At 45.2% G+C, this 16,853-nt stretch overlaps 6 protein-coding genes across 6 annotated transcripts; 3 read left to right on the forward strand and 3 right to left on the reverse strand.

The window, feature by feature from the left end:
* Nucleotides 1–1,488: 1,488 nt before the first annotated feature.
* On the reverse strand, nt 1,489–1,746 carry AGABI2DRAFT_191041 (hypothetical protein; the record flags this gene model as incomplete). The annotated part of the gene is made up of 1 exon (XM_006458863.1): nt 1,489–1,746. A coding segment is annotated over exon 1 (243 nt), but the record flags the coding sequence as incomplete, so codon positions are not given.
* A 214-nt stretch (nt 1,747–1,960) lies between these two features.
* AGABI2DRAFT_191042 (hypothetical protein) lies at nt 1,961–2,969 on the forward strand. The gene is made up of 4 exons (XM_006458864.1): nt 1,961–2,146; nt 2,193–2,267; nt 2,318–2,666; nt 2,722–2,969. Exons 1-4 carry the CDS (start codon nt 1,970–1,972, stop codon nt 2,844–2,846), a joined length of 726 nt encoding a protein of 241 aa, XP_006458927.1. The 5' UTR covers nt 1,961–1,969; the 3' UTR covers nt 2,847–2,969.
* Nucleotides 2,937–4,208, forward strand: AGABI2DRAFT_217751 (hypothetical protein). Its single transcript, XM_006458865.1, has 3 exons — nt 2,937–3,123; nt 3,179–4,071; nt 4,137–4,208. The coding sequence occupies exons 1-2, from the start codon at nt 3,053–3,055 to the stop codon at nt 4,068–4,070; spliced, it is 963 nt and encodes a 320-aa protein (XP_006458928.1). The 5' UTR covers nt 2,937–3,052; the 3' UTR covers nt 4,071; nt 4,137–4,208.
* Nucleotides 4,209–8,637: 4,429 nt separating this feature from the next.
* Nucleotides 8,638–8,930, reverse strand: AGABI2DRAFT_177062 (hypothetical protein). Its single transcript, XM_006458866.1, has 2 exons — nt 8,724–8,930; nt 8,638–8,667 (listed from the first exon to the last, which is right to left on the reverse strand). The coding sequence occupies exon 1, from the start codon at nt 8,894–8,896 to the stop codon at nt 8,732–8,734; it is 165 nt and encodes a 54-aa protein (XP_006458929.1). The 5' UTR covers nt 8,897–8,930; the 3' UTR covers nt 8,638–8,667; nt 8,724–8,731.
* A 2,791-nt stretch (nt 8,931–11,721) lies between these two features.
* On the forward strand, nt 11,722–13,080 carry AGABI2DRAFT_115896 (hypothetical protein; the record flags this gene model as incomplete). Its single annotated transcript, XM_006458867.1, has 7 exons — nt 11,722–11,939; nt 11,999–12,149; nt 12,205–12,274; nt 12,323–12,395; nt 12,453–12,472; nt 12,531–12,942; nt 13,008–13,080. The coding sequence occupies 7 exons, from the start codon at nt 11,722–11,724 to the stop codon at nt 13,078–13,080; spliced, it is 1,017 nt and encodes a 338-aa protein (XP_006458930.1).
* A 1,043-nt stretch (nt 13,081–14,123) lies between these two features.
* AGABI2DRAFT_177064 (hypothetical protein) lies at nt 14,124–16,641 on the reverse strand (the record flags this gene model as incomplete). The annotated part of the gene is made up of 6 exons (XM_006458868.1): nt 14,124–14,385; nt 14,447–14,605; nt 14,658–14,908; nt 14,962–16,320; nt 16,377–16,505; nt 16,554–16,641. The coding sequence occupies 6 exons, from the start codon at nt 16,639–16,641 to the stop codon at nt 14,218–14,220; spliced, it is 2,154 nt and encodes a 717-aa protein (XP_006458931.1). The 3' UTR covers nt 14,124–14,217.
* Nucleotides 16,642–16,853: the final 212 nt, after the last annotated feature.

A 16,853-nucleotide genomic window follows, 5' to 3' on the forward strand; every position in this document is an offset into this window, starting at 1 on the left:
ATATGGCTGTCATGAGAAGCAGATTGCCGGTAGTAGTCGGTTGCTCTGGAACACCTGAACGGCTCAGCTAAGAACTCCAAGCGTTGCTGTGGTAGGTCGCTTTGGGCCAGTAGGGAAAACAACGTATGTACGCCAAACCTAACTCCCAGCAAAGGGTCGAGGCCGACCAAGTCGGCCCAGATGTCCAAAATCATACGGTCGGGGCTCGGGGATGTTGAAGGTTAATCACAAATTTTAGATTCATCGTTTACAAACCACCTGAGTTGGAGATGGGAAAATAATACATAAGAGGTCTTAAATTATTACAACCATCAGGTAACCTGTTCACAATTGTAGCCCATTGATTGTCCCTGAGTGTCCCTTACAACCATAGGTAATGAAGATATTTTTATAATATGTGGCGCCTATCAATTCCCATATTGAGATCCTCATTTTGATGCAAGTTGGGTGAAAGCGCTCGTAGCGGGCCGCAACGAACCTCGAGATACGACACACAATTTCTTGGTATGCCAAAATGCCCCCAGAGTGTCGGAATAAAGTGATCATGGCGGAAAGGCAAATCTCAATTTGCCTTGCTCGTGCCAACTGTCCAGCGACTCGCTCACGTGCTTGACAACAAGCTTGGCAACATCTTCATCGCCGAACGTATTGAAGGTGAAGAACTGGAGACTTTGCAACTTTCGGAATTGAGACTTTTCCAATGTTTGGCGGAGGAGTTTGAGAAAGGGTATGTCGAGGGTGAATTGTTGGGAAGCGGAAAAAGATAACCGTAACCCACGTAGCGAATTTCCTTGAAGATAATGTAATATGCGAAGAATCCATGGCATGACACCGAGGACACGATCTGGGAAGCCCAGACTAAGGAACCGAAGATGTGTAGCATTATGGAGATTTATTTCATACGGGAGGGAGTTTTGTGACTCCACATCTGTCAATTGTCATTTGCTTGTAAGCTGAATTTGGAGGATATCACGCACTTTGTGCTGGGTGCAGTAACTCCAAGAAGTTTAAGAAAGGAGCAAGGATATTCAATACGTGATGAATGTTGCCCGGGTGTATGAAAGATACAGCACCCAATTGTTGTAAGTTCTTAGCCTCTGAGGTTCGACACCATTTTAGGCTGGCATGGAACCCGAAATCAACGGACGCCGAGATTTGTAGTCCATAAGCGCCTACCGGGGGTAGAGGGGAGAGGGACGCTGAGTAAGGGATTGGGCAGAGAACATCCCTCAATACGACTTGTTTGAGATGAGGATAAGCACCGAGGAAGTGCCCTAGTGCCATAGGATCACCGAAGGTAGAATTGGAAAGATCGAGCGAGTTGGTATTGGTAAAAGCAGAAGCCAGCACAGAGGACAGTATGCCGTCTGTTGTACACATATTCGAGAGCTTGAGATGCGCAACGCGATCGACATGGGACAAGTGCATCAGTATTTTGGTCAAGCACTCGCGCCAACCAAAGTATGTAGTGGCGGTTGGGGCTGGGAAGTCGATGGACAATCGGCGAACGCATAAAGGGATAGTAGTACGTGTGAATTGATTCTCCAAGAGCTCAAAGAAAGGCGGTAAAGACCGCGAGTTCAAAATGACAGATGAAAACAAGTGGCGGTAGCAGATAGAACGCCAGACTTTACACGTCAAGCTGGCCTGAAGGAGGGCATCCCTCTCGTGTGACAAGGACTCAATAATGAGGCCCAGAAGTTCGAGTGGAAGCGCCTGAATATGGTGCATTCGCGACGATACTTGCTACGAGGGGAGGGGAAAGTACAGTTGAAAGAGTTGACCGGTGCCAATGTAGTGTTTGTTTTGACCCATCGGTGAATTCTAAGTTCCATAGATTCCATGTCACCGGCGGAAGTAAAAGACTTCTAATATATATATATATATACGTCGATGACTAATCGTCCGGTTGAGTCCGAATTACGCCATAGTAAGCGGCGTACCGGTGATTACTCCTCCACAAACCTCGATGGCTCAGAATCTCTACGAGGTCCAAAGCGTGAAACATTTCCAGGATCTACTATCGGAAGATCTCAAGCGTGTATCCTTGATCTACTTTTGGACATCATGGGCTGAGCCGTGCAAACAAATGAGCGAGGTGGTCGAGGAATTGTCGAAAAAATACCGAGTTATACTTTTCCTCAAGGCAGGTCATAGTCGGGTAATTATAACCCTACGCTAACATGTGCTAGGTGGAAGCCGAGACGCATTCTGAAATCACTGAAAGTTTTGATATTGAAGCCGTCCCCGCCTTTCTTCTATTGCGGGTGTGTCTGTCGTTCTTACTCTCTCTGTCATGCTATTAACGGTCGATCAGGGACATGTTCTTCTTGGACGGGTTCCCGGAGCTGATGCCACGGCGGTGACCCAGCTCGTCATGAAACATGCAACAAGTTCAGCACACAGTCCGTTGTCCCACACAGATCAAAAGCCAGCCGAGGCGCCTCTAACGGCGCCCTCTATATCGTCGGGGGATATGGAGACCTCTGAAGAATTGGAAAAACGTTTAAGTCATCTCATGAATCAGAGCAAAGTCGTTCTCTTCATGAAAGGCTCTCCTAGCGAGCCGCAATGTAAGTTCTCAAGGAGGATTGTCGGTCTTTTGAAAGATGAGAAGGTGGATTTTACATCTTTCGACATACTTGCGGATGACAGCGTCCGTCAAGGTATCTATTTTTAAGTCGCAGTTTGTTCTGTACATTGATTCAGCTTTTTGTCCAGGGTTGAAAAAACTTAATGATTGGCCTACGTTTCCACAGCTCATCATCAACGGGGAGCTGGTGGGGGGTCTGGATATTGTACAAGAAATGATCTCAAATGGGGAGTTCGCGGAAATGATTGCTTGACAGCTGGACTCTGGTGTGCCCCTGCTATCTGCACCAAAGGATCACGTTTGTTGACATATAATGATAATCCTTCTTGTTGTAAAATCGATTCCATGCTATAGAGATCATCAGTCTGTCAGGTGACTCAACAGCACAATGGTGTGCTCGAAAACACGTTCCGACTTAGTTCAGTTTTGGACCACTGCCTCATATTCGAAAGGACCGCCATGACAGATAATTACGATCTCTGGAAAGAGCTACATGACATTGCACGTGCCACGGATAATGATGAAGGACGGTGTGTTATTGGATTCTCGTTTCTCTCAATCATATCCTAATTACCATAACCTCAGCGTACTTGAAGATTTGCTGAAAACAGATGAGATGCTTGTTGGTATAGAGTCACAACGGCTCCGAAGCTATTGCGTGTCCGTACACCTCGAACCCGCTCGCGATCTAGACGACTTCGGAACGTTGCTTCTCCAGAAGCCACTATCAGACATCGAACAAGACTTCGACTCCCGCATCGAGAGTTACCTAAAACCTTCCGATCCCACTCCTGGAAATGATGAAGATATGTCTCGTAGAGCTGTGAAATGGGTCTGCGATGACTTGTACAGATTGCGATGGGGTCCTACTCAAGTCCCTATATATAGCCTACTCGAGGATTTTCGTTCGCTCAAACCAGATCAAAGATCCTGTTTCCTCGACATCGCCCTTTTTTACATCGAGAAAGGAGTGCCGGTAGATGGGAAAGATGTTTCAGCGACAACTGCCCTTTCACATTCTTTTTCCATAAAACCTACCTTCGATCTTGAATATGCACAGGTACTATTTGACGCGGGTGGCGATGTTAACGAGCGCAATCGATACGGGTCGACGGCCGCCCATGAAATCGTGCAATTGTTAACTGACGATCCCCAATCGAAGGAAAACGCTACCGAAAGCTTTCAATGGTTTTTGAGCCACGGAGGAAGTGTCGATGTAGCAGATTCCGATGGAATGGTCGTACGAGACTTATGCGAGAGCATTTGTGTTTTTATGCCAGGATTTATGAAGGCCATCGACAAGGAGGACGAGCGGAGAGCGGCACTCAAAGGGTCGTGTTGCACCTTTTGTGGAATGCGGAACCCGAAACTTTTGGTTTGCTCTCGTTGTATGAAAGCTAAGTACTGCCCTCGCGGCCAAAAACAATGCCAAAAGTTGGACTGGCCACATCACAAGAGGAGTTGTTATAAAATATGAGGTATGTTATGTCTCTTTGCTTCTTTGACTCTGGGAGAAGATCGAATCTAAAGCATATTACCTTAGTTTTCTGGTAGCACGTCCTCATCAGCCTGGATTGTTCCTCACCATCGATATCTAATGAACATAGCTCCATATCCATTTATGCTATAACTTCTACGAACTGTGAAGTTAGCACAGTGCCATCTTTGTTGATTCAGAAGCGAGACCATGTACTTGTGACATGCGGTATATGAATTAATGAACCACAGTCCGTTCCGACGGGCTCGATAATGAGAAGATAGAAGGTGAGCGCTCTAGATCTATTCTTAGCTGGTTTATGGCGAGAACCGCCGGTAGATCGTATAATGCGATCTTGCATAGCTTGACCGCGGCGCGGGAGTAAACTAGCGGGGCTCCTTCGGAGGCTTGCCGGAATAGCCTACTTGCGTTAGTTCTCAAGGTCTCTTCTGAGGCTTCTAGGCAAGAGAATCCTCCAAAGATAGCGAGACGAAGTGCTCGATGTCAAAATCCGAACATAAGGAATGAAACAAGTCACATACTCAAACCCAAGTTAACGAGTCGAATACCCTAGCCATTCAAGTGTTTTAGCCTGGTTCGATCTGGTCTTACTATGTGGTTTGTTTAAAAGTTGGTGTAACAGTTCCTAGGCCACTTTTTTCCAAAATCACACCAGGTGACCAGCTAAAAGGTTTCAAGGCCTTGGTCGAGTAATAGCTTCCATTACATAATAGTTTCAATATTGTATAGTGTTAGGTACGGGTTATATGGGATTATGATGATATTAAGTTCAAGTTTCATGATAACAACGGACCCTAAGGCCTTATATATGTATACTTTTTGCGGATGTACCTTTTCGTCTGGGAATGATAAATATAGCATTCACCGATTCTTGAGCAAACCTCATGCAAATTCTCCTCAGGAATTGGCTACGGCAAGGTGAATGCTGGCAGAAGAGTTAGCCGGACTGATACGTCTAGATCTTCAAACTCTACGTATGCGTACGCCAAGACAATTGAAGAACACTTGTTATCGGCGCGCTATATAATTAACTCCATGTTGGTCCCAGTGGGTGGAATTTTCGATCGGAAGCATGATGCACTTCAGGAGTCGCTTTCTCAATACATTCCTACGCTTGTAAGGGCCTCCATTTGTAGCGGCTGACAGCTCCATAATATCAAAAACGCCGGGACCTCAATACAATCTATATTGAATGATGCACTTTAAAATGAAATTGTGGCGATGGTCGACGACTAATATCGATCGTACCGGCGCGGCGAACGGAAGTGACGCAGGTAGAGTTTCCCCCTTTTGCCTTGATCGTCTCGATGTCGAGGAATGTACCCTATCCGGAGCTATGAGTGATACCTGTTTGCACGCTTCGCTATAGAAAAGTCTTTGACATGTCTATAAATTACTCGGAAGAACAAATGAGCCTTCGTATGTCATATAGTGTGGAACGTGCTGATTGATGGTCAGTTCAGCGTCAAAAGGCGCCAGATGAGCTGGGCGGCGAGGTACGTCACAAGTTGACATTAAAGACCAGATAGGGACTTAGACCGATGAATTGGACGAGTTTCTGAAAGAATAGATATAGAATTCAGATAAGGAAAGGGTATTTGCCGGACGAGCCAAGAAAGTACACCGTAACGGATCTTGGAAACGATGTAGTTCCATTTGTGTAAACCATCCAATATAAATAAGGTTTAGCTTAAATGCTGGCTTTCCAGACCTGATGGAAAGTCTGTGGAAGGTCCACTGAGTCTTTTGTAGTACTTTGGTCGCACGCGCTAAACGGCGGTATAGTATATTCAACATCAGGGCAGCAGAGTGAGCCAGAATCTCGTTTCCAGTACCTGATATTGGATATATCATATCGCCCATACATGGGTAGTACCTCGGGTGGTGTGGGACGGAAAAGAAGTTATTCACACCGGGAATTCCAGCGCCATTTCCCAGCCGAACCGGTCCCGGGTGTTAGAGTTGACGGTTCGAAGAACTTGCTACCACAGGGGTACCAAAGTAATTAACTGAAGATAGGGTGCAGTTGACGGTGTACAGATAAGAACACGGTGTGCGCTTTGCCTTGGCAAACAATAAGACTTCGGGAAAGTATCATCTTAATACTACATTCTCGATCCAATAGTACTGGCAAGCAATTTAGTGCGTGCAGATTTCTCAGCGGCAATGTCATACTCTATAGCACCTGTCACCTGGACTCTAGTCGAGTATTCGTCATCCACGCCACCGAGATTGCCAAGGGAATGTTTCTGGAAAAGTTGTGATGGGAAAAACATACGGTCCACGTGAGGCATGGAATTTCAAGGTGATTACGATCTACCAAGCTTGAGATTCATATGTTTTCCAAAGGTGGGAAAGATCGGCAACAGCTAGGGTTCCATAATAGACAGACAGCTGATGAACTAGTCGAAGAGACCTCGAGGGAAGGTTTGTTGAAAAGGAATTTATCTGATCGTAGCGAAAACAAAACAATCCAAACCATGATTAGCGAAATTGGAAGGTCAACATGCGGTTCCTTCAGGTGACTCGAACTACCGAAGGCGCTCCTTCGGTTTACCGTTCGAGGCGTCGATATAGGATCTATTCCGGGCTCAATAAAGTTAATCCATAATGATTGGACAAAGATGAGCCTTGTGGATGATGGTGGTTCATTATGATTCCGGAGTCCCCTCCGACATTCAAAATTTCTTCGCAAAATATGAACCGCCTACATCGGAATCTGGATTGGATATTCTCCGACAAACGCTCTGCGAGCTTCCTAGTGCGCGTCAACGAAGAAGGGCTCAAGGAGAAAATTGTGGGGTCCTTGACGCCATGATGATAACTTGTGATTTTGAACTGCGGTGATGAGGTGATTTCTGGGATGTTCGTGACAGCAACATCCAGGCTGACCGTTGGTTAAGTGCATGCGCAGAAGTTGAACTGGGCTGTTTCTATATACACCCTTCTCGTACCTTACTGCTAAATTTATTGCGTCGCTGGTGACTAGTTAACCCAACCGCTTCATCTAAAGGGACTGACTAGCTGCTGGTGACGCACGAGGTTGAAATGAGTCTACTCAAAGAGTGGGTTGATCGGGCGATATCTACTTGAAGTCTGGAAGCAAACTTGAATTTTGTTAATTGCACTACCTTTCAATGATCTCGATATTATGCCATCCCACGCTGCAGCTTCTTCGTTGTTTCGTCAGGACGTTTCAATCATTGTTTTGCAAACCCGGGTATGCTCGGTTTCTCATGATATTGATGGTCATTCTAAACCTCGCAATCTTATTATATCACAAAGTAATAATATACATTCCAATGGAGTTGAATGATTAACCTTTCTTACAAAAGTAAGGCCGCACGGCCCAGGAACAGAGCTGTTGAGGCGTTGAAGTTTCATGCGTTTCGGCGGTCTCTAAAAGAATTCCATCAAAATTTACCAAGTTTAACTGATGTGGATGGTTGACTCGGATTTCAGTATTGGTTATAAGAATGCTAACATGGATAGCAATGTGAGTTTTGGCTTTTTTAAACAAGAGCTCGTTAGCTAAGTTAGATATTCAAGAACAGGTATGTCTCGTGCCTCGATGATATCAAGCGGCATCCTATTTTTAACCCATCCTTCCGCTTTCATCTCGTGTCATTAAATATCACGTTGTTAAAAACAGAGGTTCTTAGTGATACCGATCAGTCGAGGAAAAACAATGAACATAGGGGAAGGCGGTGTTAGTTCTCTGTACACGGTCATCATCAATTTCCTTCTTTATCCCCTGTGTGATCCTACTCGGTCCCCTCTTAATTTGACGTGCTCAGTGTTAGTACACATCACTCTCCTTTTGTACAAATCTCGCAGCCATAGTTTAAACGTCTTGCACTAATGATAAGGGTCACTCTCCCTGGTTAGCACTTTGAACCACCGCCTACTCACTGATTAACCTTTCATGCCACCCACTTCCTCTCCGAGAACTCGAACCCCACTTCCCACTACTTGATTGTACGCGCATTCCCACATCGTTGGCGAGGTCTCCGGCCTCATCAAGCGCTCGAGGTTGTCGTGAAGGCGGATACTCAAGTCGAGGGAGTCAGTGGATTATATTACTTATACCGTAGATAAAGACGAGAAAATATAAACCGGGTGGTTCATAACACACTGTTACTATTCGTTGTACGTTGACTATCGGACACACCATGGATAGAACAAAAGAAAAAATCTCAAGAGTTTTATCCTATCTAAAATCACGACCACCATCTGCATCCTCATCATCACATCAGTTCAGAGTTTCAATCCAACCATCCCTCATCGCTTCCCTTGTTTCAACAAGAACTCAAATACCAAATATATATAAAACACACAAAAAAGAATCGTACCAGTCGTAAATAAAAATTCGTAAAATTCATAACTAATCATAACTAAATCATCAATCATCGTTAAACGTTACTCGTCAAAACCGTTCTTTTGAATAAGACGATACCAAAACGCAAGAAGAAGAAAAAACATTGCGCGACAAGAACATTGGATAGCAGAAGTAACAGCGAAAAAACCAAAAACACAAAAAAAACGCAAAAAAAGAGCCAACGCAGGATATCAGAACCTACCAAAAAAAAACCAATCAGAATTTTTTTTTTTTGACTTCCCAAACAAACTTACCCCGTCTTTCACCTCCCCCTATCATTCATCATAACCCCATGCCCAACCATCCTCCCCACTCCAAATCCCCCACCCCCTCCCGGTCTCCTCCCCAACATCCTCAACACCACCATACACATCCCAATCCCCACCAACACCACACACGACGACACATTCAATCCCCATTTCTTCATTCTTCTCACCAATGTCAATGTCAATGGTTGTGTTCTTGTCGTCGTGGAGGTGGTGTTTGTTGTGTTTGTTGTTGAAAGCGATGACGAAGGGTATCCGAGGAGTAAAGTCGAGAAACCTTTGACTAGTTTCATCACCAACCCCTGATTACCATTGCTCCTCTGTACCTTATCCTCCTCTCTCTTATTTTCAACACGCCTCTCCTGTCCCTCAATCCACATCTCAACATTCCCCAATCTACCTCTCACATCCTCCACCATCTCCCTCATCTCTTTCACCTTTTCTCTCAACACCTCAATCTCATCATCATCATCCCTATCATCCACCCCTTCCGTCATCGTTGTCGCATTCGCAGTTGTGGTTGTCGTCGATGATAAAAGAGGAGCTTTCACATCATCCGATTTCCTAGGTTTCTTCCTCAACCTCATATTTTTCCCTATCCCCGATGTATAACCCATCTCGTTCAAACCACCACCACCACCACTCGAAGTCATCGAATCATCATTCCCCGCAAACACATCCTCAATCCCCACTTTCTTCTCTTCCTCACCCCCAACTCTCTTAACAGTCTCAACCTCTCCAACACTCTCCCAAGCCTCTCCTCCCACCCTATTCTCCTCTTTCTCCAAAAGCGCTTCCACACTCTCTTCTTCATTCTCTTCTACCCTCGGAGGTTCACGTTCCAAAACAGTGATAACCGAACTCTTCGGTTCTTTCGTCAACACCGACTCACTCTTCTCCAAAACCGCATCGATATTCCCGATTTCTCCATCTTCACTACTACTCACATTCTCTTCCTCTTCTTTCACCTTGTCGGTGGTGGTCGTAGGATGATCGTTTATAACGAAACCGTCCACTTCCTCTTCATTAAACGGAATCCCTGATCGTTTTTTCAGATGACTATGGTGGTGATGATGATGAGGATGACTCTCTCCCCAAACTTCCACCCCTGAAAGTCGATGCGCATGATTCCTAGACGATATCGACACCACTCTCGTTCTCGGTTGTTGTTGTTGAGTCGTATCCTCTAATTTGTTATCCCCACCATCATCTCCCTCATTCCTCAAACTCCCATTCACAGGTGTCCCAACCCTACTTCCACCTTTCTTCCCTCTCAAACTCCCATTCAAACTCCCATTCAAATTCATACTCGCAACTCTACTCCTCGGTCTACTATCACTCCCTTTACCACCACTAGAAGAAACGACCCTCGAAACGATCCTCGACCTCGGTCTCGGTTCCAACAATTGCTCCAATTTCTCTTCCAACATTTTCGTAGGTGATTCTCTTCCTCCTAAAGCTCCAAACAATCTCGGTTGGGGTGAAAGTATTTCTTGTTGGTGGTGCGTCATCGAAAAATGAGGTTGTGAATGCGGTAGTGACAGTGGAACTGAAACTGAAACTGGCACTGGCATTGTTGAGGTTGTATTCCGATCATCATCATGATCTATCACCACATGTTCAGGTTCATCAAACACCCTCATCATTCCACGCTCTAACCTCATGTCTTCTCGTATACCCTCATCATCATCATTCACTAGTGGTAGTGGTGATTGATAATATTGACCTGTGTGAGGTGGAAATGGTAATCGCCTGGAATTGGTATTATCCATATGATATGGGTCGGCGAAGGATTGAGTTGTTTGTTGAGGAGGGAATCCTAATCCGATTTCGCCGACTCCGACTCCGACTCCTGATATAGGGTAATCGGGTGAGGGAATTGACATCGTTCCGGTAGATTGCGGAGAGAAGGGTAAGACACCAGAAGGAAATGGTGTGTATTCTGATGAAGACGTGTCCTGTGGTAACAATGGTGGTGCATATATTCCATAGTTGGTAGGCGGATAAGGCAACATCCTAGATTCTTTTTTGTATTCCGGAGTTTCCAAATGAGGACGAGAAGGAAGAATATCACTTTGTGGACGAGGACGAGATTTGGAAATGATATTGGACGATTTGGTAGGAGATATATTTCGTGAAGAGGTTGAGGAAGTAGATTTGGTTGGAGATGAAGAACGTTCAAAGGAGGCGATCATGCCTTTAACACGTCCATTACTTTCACGTCGTCCACGTCGCCCATCGTTGAGGGAACTTGAAGATGAAGTAGAGGAATAGGTATTAGGATCGTCTTCACCAGTAAGGAAAGACGAGGTATTCCAAACTCGACCTCGAATCGAATCTTGTCGAAGAACACGAGACGCTCTGAGTAATGCATTTTGCCAACGTTGATTCAAATCATACCTGAAAAGAAAATTAAAACTGGGTTTAAGGATGAACATGAGAAAACGTACGCGTCAAGATCACCGTCTGTCAATCGAAGAAACTTTTTGCCAGTCAATTTCTGTGAACGCACGAAAGCGGTGATATCGTGTACGACAAGAGGGGGAAGATCAGCCGAGGTGAGACGTAAAGAGGCCGAAAGGTAAGTGGACAAGTCGGATGGAGACCAAGTCCTTGGGTCGTCTGGCAGATCATCATCGATACCAAAAAGGTTGGGTAGAGTATCTGCTCTACGGTCTCTGGTGTAGTTATCTGAGGGAGGGACGGGGAGTGGGCGAGGAAGCTCGTTTGAGTTGAGACTGGAGCTGTAGCGGTGGTTGATGGGGCGTGGGTGGGTAGACGTGGGTTTTGTAGGGGAAGAGGGCACAAAGTGGTGAGCTGCGGTGGCGGAGCGAGACGAGTTTGAGCGGGAGAGGATGCCAGTCGAGGTCGTCTTGATCGCGTACGGGTGTGGATTCGACGAATGCGACGACATGCGAGTCAGGAAGACACCAACACAAAAATGGTAATTCAACATGCCATCACCATAAAGTAGTACATTCCCATCATGCGACTCCGAAGAACAATGTATCTCGACTCCCTCGCCATTATCATTGCCTTTGCTCGTATCCTCTCCGCCTCTTTTCTCAACCAAATTCCATTCCCAGCACCCCCTCCAAACGGCGACATCCATCTCGCCATCAATCCAACCTGTGGTCAACTTTCTGGCGACACTGCAGATATCAATGCTGGTATAGACAAACACTCAATCAAGACCATAATCTCGTTCGGAGCAAGTTCATTATTTCCTACAAACAACCGTCTCTCAACGTTAGACAGGACAGTTACACCGACGGTGGTAAATCCGACGGATCACCACTCGATCCTCCTATCCTAGTCTTCCCCAATCCTCTCGCAGGTGGCAGATCCACCAACGGCCTAACCTGGGTCGAGAACGTTGCAAACGACCTTAACGCAACCATCAAAGACTACGCAGTCAGTTTTTCTTCTTTCACGATATTCTTAGAAATTACTGAATTGCTAGATATAGCAAGCTGGAGCTTGTATTGATTTGAAATTATGGCCTAGTAACCCGCGTAAAATTGATTTTCTTGGTCAAAGTAAGAGAAACGCGAGTTTGAGATGTTTATGTGCTGATGGATTGGTAGTGAAGACTTTTCTTGGACAGAATAACGCTTTAGATCCCAATACCACACTATACAGTATATTTTTCGGAATCAAGTAAGTCTGCACACTCTTACCTCTTCGTGTTTTTAAACTCAAGCTTTTTCAACATAGCGACTATCTCGCCTCACTCAGTCAGTCAAACCAAAAAACAATTTCTTTTCTCAACTAAAATCTAAACCCTATTTACAGTTGACGGCGATCATTTGACCGAAGCAGCACAAGTCCTCCTTGACCAAATCAAGATTCTAGCTTCTCCACCTACAAACGCTCGTAAATTCATGGTTTTAGACGTTTACGGTCGAGGAACAACTATTCCTTCTGGTGAAACTTTCAAACAAATCATTTATTCTGGTTTAAGTTCTTTTCGAGTCAATGGTATCCAAATCATCAATGACGACAAACATCAACCTCAACGTGTGACTCTGGATATCTCATATATCAACTTTGCTAATATATGGAAGGGAGTTCTTGGTCCTAATCCTGGGTTTGAGAAATTTGGATATGTGAGTGAGGACGCGTGTACGAAGTGTACGGCAGAGTTGGGGTGTACGACTATTGGGATGTGTGATGATCCTGAACATTATTTTTATTGGATTCCTGGGTGAGTTTTTGCTATGAATATATATATATATATACGATGATGGTTGATGGTTTGGGATTTCAAAGACATCCGTCGAAGGAGACTATGAGGATTATGGCGGATTATGTGAGGGAGGTTTGGGATCAATGTGGAGTCTAGGAGGCGGTTGTAATGTTTTTTAACATTATTTTTAATTTGAATATCTATTCGCGTCGGGGAGAGGTACTACTAAATGAGTTTAGAGCATCTGGTTCTTCATGATCACCAAAAAAAAAATCCCGGTACAACCCCTCTCCCAAAAACCACCGAAGAATCTCCCGAACTTCAGACTCTGAATTCGGGTGTGAGGAGTGAAGTTGCCAAGCCTATCCATTTGTGTGGGAAGGAAAAACGGAGGAATGTTGTTGATGTAGGCGCGATTTTTTTTTTTTGAAGGTTATGTTATAGCGCCATGTGAGGAGTCTGTCTATTTTTCAACAAATTTCATTATCATCCCAACCCCGGTTTGTCCAGTCAAAAAAATATTAGAGATTGAATGCCTGTAACGAGCGAATATTCATCCAGTGATATTAATTGACCCTCCTACGAATCATAAAGAAGCAAAATCGCAAGTTCGTACTCGTAAATTTGCCAAAAAATCTAAGCCACCTTTATTTTTCTTTCATCTAGGCCCTTCTTCGTGACGATTGACGTTGCGTCGTAACAGCAACCCTCCACCCCGACGCTCCCGAAGATATCCTTCCCAACATCGAACTCGAACAAAATGTGAATGTGAATACAGATTTTATCCCTACGTTCCATATGAGCAGTCCTCGAACTCTTTTATTGCGATATCAGTGCTTTTACTGGTGAAAAGATTTTTATTCATTGATGAATGTTATGATTATGGAAAATTTCTGGAGACGCTGCGGATGTTAATACAGGAGTGGACGGAGGAATCTATCGAAATAGTAGTCTCTCTCAAAGTCGTCCTAAGCACTCAACGGATAACAGTACAAGACAGTTCTGCCGACGGTGGAACCGACGCCGGGTCCCCATTAGATCCTCCCATCTTGGATTCTCCCAACGGGCTAACCTGGGTTGACTTCAATATGATTGTTCTCATTCCGATGTAGAGTTTATTGCTGAAACTCGGAAAGAATAGCAAGCAGGCGCCTTTCTTTATGGCGGAGTAATCCACGCAAAGTTGATTTTCTGGCTCAAAATAAGAGAGTAAATCAATTGATTGCGAATACATCTCCTGTAAATAAATCTTCCTGTAATAGTCCTCGATTCAGTTACAACACTGATGCCAAATTACTCAGAATAAGGAACAATAAAAGTCCTAAATGACTCGTCCCACCGAAAGACTGCAACCCGCTCCTTGGGTACGCCCCCCACAATGACAACTTTAAGCTCCGGCGAGCGTTGTTGAAGTGATTTCAGATGAGACACAAATGCTTTCAATTCAGTGCTTGAACGTGGCTGTTGCGGTAGAAGGGTAACAGATATGAGCATTCAATTTTAGTAAAACGCACACACTCACACGGTGTATTTTGAAAGCCTTATCGAATCTTTCGCCATCCTTATATTGAGAGTATGCCGGGCTCATCTCCTTCCAATCAAGGTCTCCAAACTCGAGATCTCTGAGCCGTACTTCCCGGAGAAGTCCTATACGATGGCCCTCTGAGTCGGGTGAAACTCCCTGCGAGAAACGATGAAATATAGGATTGAAGCGAGAATTTGGAGTGATTTACCATGAGATCATTAACAAAATGGTTCACGTCCCACCCCTCGAAAAAGTAGCAGAGCATTCTCATGCGCACTTTCCGTAGCGACTCGTATACGAAAGGAAACCCCTCTGGTTCTTGCAGGTTATCCATTACCACCCGTGTTAGGAGAGGTATAATATCGTGGAATAAGTCGGTATAGAAAGCTTTAATGGCCCTTGATGGCGTTTGTTCTTGAGATTTCGAGCAATAGAGGTACCACATCGCTTTGACTGATGCTGAAAGCAAGAATTGTAAATATATACTATGAAGGCGAGACGGCCATACATACCCACACTTGTTTCATCTTCACTGCACTTGTTCCAAACCTCTAAAAGCCTCATTAGAATGGCTGAACTAGTATCTGATTGTGTACCAATGTAAAAGTTCCCAGATCTGCTCGGGTCCTCCAGAAAGTCTGAAAACGACGCATGATGAAATGCTACGACCGCCTTATGAGCAACTTTCCATTCTGGTATCTCGAGCGTGGATCGGCATTTGTCTAAGCTTGCATAGATGACATTTTGAGTGATGCTAAAGAGTATCGACATTCCTCGGAGGGTGAATAAATGTGACCGCCTTGTAGTGCCATACATATCAAGCGCAATACGTCCACCAAATATAACAACCTGAAGCAAAAGTTTTGTCGTTGGCCACAGTCTAGTGAATGGAATCGAGGAAAGAATTTCGCTGTAGAGGGCATCCAAATGAACGAAGGGATTCTCTGCGGTTGGAGTGGCATTGGAACGGTCAATGATTGATATGAGAACTTCGAGCTGTGATACGGGATCGGCATAACCTGAATCTCGGATGAATTGCATTACTACTTCAGCATAGATAAAAAGCCCAGAAGCTGCAACTGTGAGTTTCAGAAAATCAGAGTCGCTGGGCCAGTCGTTCTGAATGGTGTGCCGAAATGTCTTCCGCGTCTCCTTGAACCGTGAGTGTAAAAAGCGTTCGACGTCCTCGCAGGCTTCCGTGGAGTCGATCGGAATGTACTCCGACCAGCAGCTCCGGCGTACTTCATCGTCCTCGAAAGTATTAACTATATGTGACTCTGAACGGCTGGCTATTATCCAGACAAGAGGAGCATCACGATGTTCTTGCGCAAAGGTACTGATGGTTTGTATGATTTCGCATTGTGCATCTGTCCTTCGGAGCTCATCGAGTCCATCCAAGAGTATACCCCACCGTTTAGCGCCAGTTCCGATCTTCTTCTCGACGAAAGGCTCAACAATAAAGGCTATGAACTGCGCTTGCATGCCTCCATTGAGCAACTCTGGATCGCGAGAGAGTCTCTCAACGATATAATCACGATACGCCTCGATCCGTGTGGCTAACTGATAAGCGATGGTGATAAATACCCCATGCGGGTTGTCGCGTTTGTTGGGTCGAGATATGAATACAGATGCTCCCAGGGTTTTGGACTTGGCGAGATTCTCGGCAAACGTCTGGACGACGGCAGACTTTCCAACGCCGGCGGGGCCAGTTATCCATAGGAGCAATTCCAGTGATGCTTGGTTTTCAATCCAAGCGGTGATGCGTGCGATTAACTTGACACGTGTGTTGGGATGACAGCGTGGAGGGGGGTCGCGAGGAGACGAGTCGTGTGCAGCGCCAGGAATGATATGTTCTGAAAGTAAGCGCATTACTGTACAAAGACGAGATGAGCGAAAGGATGAGTGAGAGGGATATAGCTCAACCCACTCTGTGTCACGATGTTGCGATCTCCTTGACCATCCGGTCTCACCACTGTATTGTGGTCTCCTTGTACGTGGATGGCATTATCGATACGAACATTTTGGGTGTGATTGGCGGAATTGCCGCGGCGGGGCCCTAGAGACTCCGTTAAGTTATACCATGCATTGTCACTTGAACACTAACCATCAGGCATGAAGTGCATCTCGTCCTTTGAGGAAAAGAAACCCCAGAACCATGCCTTGAACCTGTCCCTTCTCCTCTTCGGGCCCATTTCGTGCAGACAGAGGAAACAGAGATGGTGGTGAGAGGGAAGATGTAAGCGATAAGGCGTTAATCACTATTGCCTGCCTGCAGGGCGCTCGGCAACATCCCAAGAAGCCATTTGTGACAGCCAGGCGCTTCGATGATATCTGCAGAATGTGTCCTCTCAACTTCCCCGACGCCTTGATCTTTCTTCTTCGATCCTTTTAGTCGTCAGTTATT

This window comes from Agaricus bisporus, assembly GCF_000300575.1.
Source record: "Agaricus bisporus var. bisporus H97 unplaced genomic scaffold AGABI2scaffold_3, whole genome shotgun sequence".
NCBI classification, from domain to species: domain Eukaryota; kingdom Fungi; phylum Basidiomycota; class Agaricomycetes; order Agaricales; family Agaricaceae; genus Agaricus; species Agaricus bisporus.

What these genes read in the sequence shown, in the direction of transcription:
- AGABI2DRAFT_177062 (XM_006458866.1), bottom strand. Translation starts at nt 8,896, where the DNA reads ATGAAGAAATGGGGATTGAATGTGTCGTCGTGTGTGGTGTTGGTGGGG.
- AGABI2DRAFT_191042 (XM_006458864.1), top strand. Translation starts at nt 1,970, where the DNA reads ATGGCTCAGAATCTCTACGAGGTCCAAAGCGTGAAACATTTCCAGGAT. An exon ending in GAGTTATACTTTTCCTCAAG is followed by an intron (nt 2,147 to 2,192) that starts GCAGGTCATAGT and finishes AACATGTGCTAG; the next exon opens with GTGGAAGCCGAGACGCATTC. An exon ending in CCGCCTTTCTTCTATTGCGG is followed by an intron (nt 2,268 to 2,317) that starts GTGTGTCTGTCG and finishes ACGGTCGATCAG; the next exon opens with GGACATGTTCTTCTTGGACG.
- AGABI2DRAFT_217751 (XM_006458865.1), top strand. Translation starts at nt 3,053, where the DNA reads ATGACAGATAATTACGATCTCTGGAAAGAGCTACATGACATTGCACGT. An exon ending in ACGGATAATGATGAAGGACG is followed by an intron (nt 3,124 to 3,178) that starts GTGTGTTATTGG and finishes CCATAACCTCAG; the next exon opens with CGTACTTGAAGATTTGCTGA.